The sequence below is a fragment of the Micropterus salmoides genome, unplaced genomic scaffold (assembly GCF_014851395.1).
Source record: "Micropterus salmoides isolate LMB-PRFRI ecotype aquatic unplaced genomic scaffold, ASM1485139v1 Ms_hic_scaffold_8, whole genome shotgun sequence".
In the NCBI taxonomy this organism is placed as follows: Eukaryota; Metazoa; Chordata; class Actinopteri; order Centrarchiformes; family Centrarchidae; genus Micropterus; species Micropterus salmoides.
In genome coordinates this window covers 20,667,750-20,676,692 of record NW_024044570.1, presented here as the reverse complement: position 1 = coordinate 20,676,692, position 8,943 = coordinate 20,667,750, and the positions used below count along the sequence as shown (strand labels likewise).

The 8,943-nt window shown below is 39.8% G+C and overlaps 1 protein-coding gene across 4 annotated transcripts in view; it reads right to left on the bottom strand.

Annotated features, from left to right (window-relative positions):
- Window positions 1–5,962: 5,962 nt before the first annotated feature.
- The window catches only part of sema3e (sema domain, immunoglobulin domain (Ig), short basic domain, secreted, (semaphorin) 3E), a 30,227-nt gene continuing 27,246 nt past the window's right edge, over window positions 5,963–8,943 (bottom strand). For all 4 annotated transcript variants that reach the window (XM_038705664.1, XM_038705660.1, XM_038705663.1 and 1 more), the window contains one exon: window positions 5,963–8,313. In XM_038705664.1, the coding sequence (XP_038561592.1) occupies window positions 7,813–8,313 (501 nt within the window). In that variant the 3' untranslated portion in view covers window positions 5,963–7,812. The remainder of the gene's footprint in view (window positions 8,314–8,943) is intronic.

Sequence of the window (8,943 nt, the reverse complement as noted above, 5' to 3'; positions counted from 1 at the left end):
AGAAAATCCTTGAAACAGACCAAAATTATTCACCCTACAAAAGAAAAGATGAAGTGGTTTTCGGTATGCAGCCTGAGGTATGTTGCTGTTTGGTGAACAGTGTTGTTTGCTGATCAGGCAGGGGGATGGACATCAGAATTTTTGTGGGGGTGCTGTGTTAAGGTCTAGACAGCAGGCTGTATATAATTGAAGAGGTGTAAAAGAAGATGGGGTTTAGACTACTGGAGGGCTCCTGCCTCACCAGTGTACAGTGTCAGAAGCAAACGTGGTTCAGTTAACAGGCAGATACTGTACCCATATTGCATATTATACTTTTGAAGAAACCCAAACAGTTTACAGGAGGATCTTTTCAAATATTCAAATTCACATTTCTCTTTCGGTGGCAGGTATGATTTATGAATCAATTCAGTTAGGCTTTCCATCATATCTGTTCACAAGAATGTTTGAAATTTAGAATTTTAAAAATAACATACTTTATATTACTGTAAATGTTTTGTTTTAATGTGTTTAACTATTGTGTTGATGTACATTAGTGTGAAAAACAACTTGCAAGTGCTTGAAACTTGCTTTAGTCCATCAAAATGAGAAACATGCCTGATTGTTTTGTTGTCAGAGATGCATTATGCCCTGTATGCTAAACTATGCTAATGCAGTTATAACTGCACATTTATTTGAAAAGTCTGTACTGAAGCGCCGCACATAAAAATATCAATCAAGCCTCTTAAAAGGTTTTTAATAAATAGGGCTAAAACGTAAAAAAAATACTGGTATGGTCTTTTGAGTGTGAAATGCATAGTTGAATATGTCTTTGACACACCTAATATTCCTTTCATGCCACTTGGAAGCTACTAGCGAAAAGGCGAATATGACCTTGTGTGTGTGTACCAATGATTTCTAAGATGGAGACCATGGAGACTAAGAGGCATCACATTCTGGTGTGCTTTTCATCAGGAGTTATGCAGTATGCTCTTATATCACCTTCACTGGCACCTGCTTGGCGTAACTGTGGAACGGCAGAGAAACTGTGCCACCTGGTGTGTGTGTGTACATATGTGTGTGTGTACTTGTCTGTGTGTGCTTGTATGTGCATTTGAGTATGCACACTGTACTCAACCTGCCCAGGGAGAGGATCCATTCTCTCATCAAATATTCACCAGCAACCACAGGCTCCCAGCTGCCTGCAAGCATAATGCACACACATTGCTGTGTTATTGGTGCCTGGTGTAGTCACTGGGAAAAACAAAGTGCCCCATAAAATGTTTGAACAGTCCATTTTGAGAACATTTTTCAAGTTTATGCAGCTCAGCTTCAAGTGTAACTGCCATACTCCTACACTGGGATATGGCAAATCCCCCACTTGAATATAAACTGGATGGGTTGCATCAACAACAGTGTCTTGCAGCAGTTTGTATAACAACATAATAATATGCATGTAGCTGTTTTGAACAACACTATCCAATAAAACCACAGTTGATGTAAGATGTATAAGTTTGAGTTTGATTCACCTATAAGTGGGGGAGAAAGAATCAATGCACATGTATGCTTTTACTCTGCTATTGCCTATACTATCTTATTTATTGACAGTGCTGGTATCTAGTCTCCAGTGTGATATGACCCATTTCCATCTATTACATGGATTAAATGACAGTGCCTATGAAAGGAGAACAAAATGTATATGACTTGAAACTGATATGACTCAAATGTGAACCCCATAAATTATAAAAGTCTAGGACTCCATAACAAAAATGTAAACTTGTGCTAAAGTGCGATGACAGACAGATTCACAGGTAGCCTAAAATGGATATTACACTGAAAAGCAGAAAGGTAAATCACACACTCTCTTTGCATGGTAACAAACAGTAAGTAAAGCAATGATGTTGCTTATTGTATGTTGCATAATCTTGTACATGAACAACCATACAAAATTATTTTAGAAAACATGTTCTTCCTACATATACTGAGACATAATTTATAAGTCACCTCAGATATGGAAAAACAGGCAGCACCACTGAAAGTATCTTTATTTTCAATGTCAAATAACTTTGTAATAGACCACAGACGAAGAGACAAAGTATACGCTATCTAGTACCCTTGTAATAGCAATATTCCATTGGGAGAATTAATTTCTTAGCTGACAGCATTTCATGTTATCATGAAATGCTGTCAGCTCAGAGTGGTACTGCAAATAGAAGTATAACCAATTTGCAAGGATATAATTTGCATATGTGGATTCTCGATGATGTCGTTCTATGCACTGTCGAGGCAAATTTGCTAAATTAGATTGTGTTTGAGATTTGTCTTGTCCACTGTAGTCATCCATGTAGCAAGAACTGGGGGGCAAAGGTAAAGCGGGGAGATAATCAGTGATTATGACATTTGAGATAAATCTAATTTAATCACATACAAAGTAAAAGTGTGCTGTAAGAGGATTTGAAGAATGTTTCTGAAAATGTCATGAATGCTGAAAAATCTGCTTAACACTCTTAATTAGATCAGTCATATAAATCCTAACCTTTTCTTTGGAAGAAATTCTGTCTTGGCTGTTACAACATCCGGAATTCCCTGTATATGTTCAGCAAATAAAGCTGATTCTAAATGTTGAGTCCAGGGGGGCCTGGCTGACTCAACGTTGTGCTCATCTCTTATCTCCTTACAGAGGGGGCAGCAATATGTTTCATCTTCATCAAAATATCACAGTTGTCATCGGGTTTATTTTTGATTCCTATGACTAAGCTGTTTGTCATTTAAAAGAAGGACTGAGGCATTATATCAGAGAAAAGCAGATGAAGGAGTTTTTGTAGCACAGTAACTAATTTCATGCAATTCTTTCTATATAATTGATTTGGATTTTCTAGATTATTTTAAAAAGAATGACCTTTTTGAGGACAGACAGTAGATACAGCATATAAACATCCCCAAAGCATTTTTGAGATTCTCTTTTTATTGACTTCGAAGAAAATGATCAATATAAAATGCAACTTTCCATGTTCAAATAATAACATTAGGTCAACACATACACAAGAGAGAGACAAAGAGAGTGAGAGAGAGATTATCAGGGTAGACATATTGATTAGATGTGTAGAGCAGCTCAGTCAGCATCCAAATCACTCCAGTGGAACAGCCAACATACTGGTGCTTATGCCTTCTTATTGCATTTTCAATACATGCATTTCTGCAGCTAAAAAAACTCTTGGGATCTTAAGCAATGAGTATAGAGGAATTCATACTCTGCATTAGTGTAGAGCTCCATGCATTCATATTTCATATCCCTGTATTTATAGTCGAGCTTTTGTAAGTGATTCTTGAGTGAAACCACAGTATCGGACACATGAATCAACACATGTATTGTGTTGTAGCTTTCTGTTTTCATGTGGTGTCAATATGGTGCGTTGCTTGACTGCATGTGCTGTTTGTTGTTTGCAACAGCCTAGGGCAGCTGTTGGGGGCTGCCACAGTGCAAGGGTCAGTGTGATGTAATGAGAAAGATGCAGGGATAAAGAGATGGATTAGAGGAGAGAGCAACCCCTACAGGGACACGAATATAGTGATTACACCCAGATTAATGACAGCACTCACTGCATCACACACATGCAGACACATTCATGGCATGGCCATTACTTCTGCTGAACATGATGTACTTTATTGCATGCAGACACAGAGACATGGACCCAAACAAAGTTGCACAGGGTTTTTTTTCTGTGCTGACTAATTTAGACCTGTCTGACATGTTTGCTGTCACCGTATTTTGGGTCATCTGTGTTGCTCACTTGCATCAGGTACCTGTCCCACTTCTCTTGGCAGACAGAGTTCATGTTGGCAGATAAGGCAGCAATATAATTCAAAGACTGGTTGGTCCCATGAGAGGCAAGTCCCCAAGTTGAGGAGAGCACAGAGCTTGACATCACATACCTTCCTGGATACAAGTTCCTCTGTTCTCTATTTCCCATTCACTCCTTTTCCTTTTCGCTGCTTTACTCACATCACACTTTCTCTCTCACTGACTCACTCTGACTGCTCTGCTTCCCCTAGGCTATCGGAAGTAGGAAAAAGCCAGATGATCTATGCCTCCCATCTTTCCCACTCCCTCTGCTGTCCTCTCTAAGCCTCTTGTGTGTTGTGAGGTATGTGAGCTGTGGGACACATCACAGGATGATCATGGACCCAAACAGATAACAGAATAAATATGCATGTGCATAAAATTTAATTTTTCCAGGGGTCAGTCCAACCTCCTCTTCACACTGGTTATTTAGTGTACAGACTACTGAGGGGAAAAACTGTAGGTCAGTGACAGCTGTGTCAGTGAGATAACACATAGTACATGTTGACACACTGCTTGTGTGTACAGTGTGTTGATGTCTTTATTATTTCAGATTCCCTTTATGTTTTTTTGTGTGCTTATCTGTATGTATCTGTGTGCATGTTGTCAACATGTTACAAAATTGGTCATAGAGTTGAGCAAATCCAACAAGGAGAATTTTATGGAAATATTGCACTGCAGTGCAACAGGGTGCTGTAATATGGATCTTAATTAATGCCGAGAAGCTAAATCCTGATTATGAACAACTATTTATTTCTCAGAGGCTTTCATCTGTAGCTCACAGGTCAGGATGATGACAGAGTTTATGAAGTGCATGAAGTGACTGGTATGGAAGCGAGAGACATTTTGCCATGGGGATGTGCTTCAGATGTGTGTATCAGGTTAGCTTTGCATGTCACTGATAACGCTAAATCAAAGGAAGGAGAGAGAGAGAGAGAGAGACACATCATATCTGCTGGGCTTTCATCCTTATTTACACCAACATGCCCATGAAGACTTGCATGCAAACACAGACAGGAGTTGCAAAAACATAAAGCACACATACACAGAGTATTCTGTCCACAGTGACATGTGATTTGTTACTAGCTGTAGAGGTTCATTTACCGTTTGTCTTCCAATGTTCATTTTCTGCTGCCTTATAATCTCTCCTTCCCTGTCTGACATTTTCACTTGTAATAAAGTGTTCTGGTACATTGGCGTCTGATAGAAAAAGCGCTGTGTGGGGGAAACAAAGGCGGCAGGAAAAAGGGGAGAGGAGTGTCATTTTCACACAGTGACAGAACCATGTTTTATGGCCTTTGACCTTTTGATCCCTTTGTAGATCTATTAATGGATTTCTAGCATTTCGCTACATTAAATTGGCCCCTGAACCTTGAAATGTATTTCAGTAAGAAAAAATATGTATGCAGCTCCACATTCAAGCTCTATTTTTGCATCTGTTCCCAGAGCTGCTCAGATGGCATCTGTCTGTGGGTTCAGAAGCTCCATCCAGCAGACAAATTCCAGATTCACTCCCAGAAGAAAAAATGCCACTTTTAAGCTTAACTAGGAGGATTAGTCTCATACATTAGAGTGAGACGCATGAGTGGGTAGAGCAGCCCCCCATCAGAAACCAAAAAGAAGCTCATGCCCCACCACCGACACACATAAACAGACTGAATTCTTATCAATCTTTAACAATATTGAGGAGCAACAAATAAAAGTTGAATTTGATTGAAATAAAATAAATGATTGGTCAGCGTGATAGCATTAGCAAGCTCTGTTATTTTTATTTCCCACTGGGCGAGAGGGTCCATTGGCTAGATGGACGAAGTGGGTGTTAAAACTTGGTAGAGAGAGAAGAGGGAGCTTTGATGAGGGCAGTTGAACTGGTTCAGAGCCTGTTGCTATGGTAGCCATGTGGAATAAATCAGCAGCGTGAATTCCATTCTCAAATGCCTTCAGCACCCCACCAGCTCAGGTAGACCTTGACAGAATTTGAATGAGTATGGTGTCCCAGTGCACATCTTACTGTGAGGAAAAAAATTATGAGAACCAGTCCTTACTGGTATTTCACCAGCATATGGCACATTACAAGACATTAGGAAACAAAGTAACTTTTTAAATGTTATGTAGACTCACCTGATGAAATACAGCATTGCATAATTATGATACAGAAATCTCAGTTTATTTTATTTTATTTCAGTTGGAATCAGTGACTGCTGCACAAGGCTCCCTCTCTCTACCTCTTACTTTCTGCTTCATTGGCTCAGTCTCTCAATGTGTGTGTGTGTGTGTGTGTGTGTATACTAACTCATTATTAATGGCTAAACCACAGAGGTGACACTAGGGATTGATGGTCCATCTTTTTTTGATGGCAAGTGTTTATAAGGGGTATAGCAGACACAACATTTTCAACCTAAGTCAAAACTCTCTTAACAATATTCAAGGAGAATGATGAGTGACGATATAAGGCCTAGACAGAGACCAAGTGATTGTTTTTACCACATTATGGTAACACGGTAAAGGCAACAAGGTCAAAACTATAAAGTGACCAAATTTAGAGATAAATACGGGACGACATGGAAAAAAAAGCTATCCTCCAGACTCTATTAGTAGAACAACCACTACAATGCATGTCACTGTTAACATAAGATGTTTGTCACCTCAGAATTAACTGAATATTCATGAGACTGACTCATCAGTTTTGCAAAAAGACATGCTTGGATGGTTACCCTAACATTTATTTGTCTTTTTTCTTCCGAGGGAAATGTGGTGTTCTACATTGCTGTTTGTGGTGGTAATTGTTTAGTCCCATCTGTAACATTGTTACAGACAAACAATGGTGTGTGTGTGATAGAGGGAGAACTAGTAAGAGAGAGCGAGGTAGAGAGACAGAGAGAGAGGGAGGGAACAGACAGCACAGAAGGATGACTTTTTAAATACACAGTTATAGTGGCCAGATGCACACGAATACCACCCTGAATTTTAGATAAATACAATATACAATACAATACTGTTGGTACATTTGATCACAATTGTAGATGTAAATACAGACACTTACAATAACAATAATATCCACTTAAAGGACAACTTTTCATCTACTGTAACAGTTTTTACAAGTGCTTAAATAGTAATTATTTCCAATGAGGGCATAACTATAATTAAAACATGCCTCAAATATTCATTATAGTGGCATTGCAACATCTTACTGTATGCACTGTGGTCATTTTAACCACACACACCACGACCACATTATAATCAAATAAGCAGTATCATAAAGCTCAAAGCATTTTTCACTGTACAAAAACACAAGACACTCTATATTCCAGTTTATGACATCTAAACAACTACAAAATTTAAAGTAGAGAACAAGAAAATAAGTTATTATAGTACCAAAAAAGACTAGAAGGCCATCACCTTTAACATAGTTGTTTTCTCTCGTAATAGATACTGTAAGAGTTTGTCATTTGAGCCATTGAATGAGAGGTGGAGCACAGATTTAGTGTAGAAGTCTCTGTGTGCGTTTGGATTGACAGCTGGGTTGGGCCGGGTCAGTCTGCAGGAGCTGACATATTATATTCTGTCTCTTCAGATCAGAGGCAACGTCGCTTAATCAGTCTTCCATCTCCTCCCAGGGCCTCTGCTCTGTACTGACTCTGACACTTATAATGTCTCAGGGTCTGCACCAGATAATCAGTTTATAGCACACAAAAACATAAAATGTTTCTTTTTTAAAATAAGTAGAAACATCACAGTCTAACTGTGATAAATGTAGCTACAATAGCCGGACAGCCTGCTACTGTTGTTTTTCTGTTACTGCTCTTGTTGAAAGCTAAGTGAAAACCTTTTACATGGTGCAAACACTGAGTGAGTCTGACCTTTAGCCAGTCTGTGTGTATGTGTATGTGTATGTGTATGTGTGTGTGTGTGTGTGTGTGTGCGTGCGTGCGTGCGTGTGTGTGTCTGTCTGTCTGTCTGTCTGTGCATGTGTGTGTGTAGTCAGTCTGTTCTCCTCAGGTTCCCAAGGTGTGCCTCGGCGCTCGGTGGGAGTTCTCCTCTCCCCTCCCTTTCCCTCTCTTCTCGCCACCTGGAGAAACATACTTCCTTTTGGTCTTTTTACGCTTTTTATCAGAGCACCATACTCTCTCACAGTACTCTTCTACTCTTTGGGCATCCCCGTAGCCAATCAGCTGTAGAAACTCCTTGTACCACAGCCTGGAGTGGGGGCCAGGGACTGAGGATGGCACCAGAGCCCTGGGACTGATGCTGGGGCCTGGTGGGGGGCCCACGGAGGAGTGGCATGGAGCTGCAGCTTTCTCTCCCTCCCCGTCGTTAGCCTTGTGGATCGCTGACTCCACCCTCTCTCCTCTGAGCACGTGTAAAGAGATACGTAATAATGTGTGCACATATCCATGTTCCACAGTCTGGCACATGTACACACCAGCATCGGAGCTTCTCACTTGTAAAAACAGCAGCCCATGAGAGGTCATGATAACCCGTTCATCACCTCGAACCTACACGGACGGAAAAAAGTGAAATGATTTATTTCCCAGCCACTGATGTAGCCATTATTTAAGTCTAGCATTCAGACATTTGCAGCACTGCTGCTGCATTTGTTCTTCTCCCAAGAGGAATTAAAAAACCAGCAGAACTAAACTAAGTAAAGGATAGATTAAGGAATGGAAGGTTTTCAATAGTGCAATCAATACAGTGACTTCTGTGTTTAAGGTTCTGTGAGGTATATAACCATTACAAGTTTCTGTTTGCTGTAATATACTATTTAGTCTCTAGCCCAGTACAATAAAGGAGAATGTAATTTTGTTTGTGGTGCTCTAGGCATTGAAAAATTAAATATAGATACCCAACAACAATGTCCCTTTCCAGGAACAAGATCCTAGTTACTCGGGGCCGTCCACAAACCTCACTGTGTAACTGTAAGTACTTGTTACTTTGAGCACCGTTTATTACATCCTTTTCACCCTAAGTGCACTGAAGTAGTCATGTCAAGTCAAACTATCTGCACAACTAGACAGATCAAAAAGGGGTAAGAAGAAAAATGTGTTTTTGAAAGTGTATTACACAACTGGAGGAAGGGGCAACGCATGATTAAAGTTTCAATACTTGACCACCACTCTACCTTTATT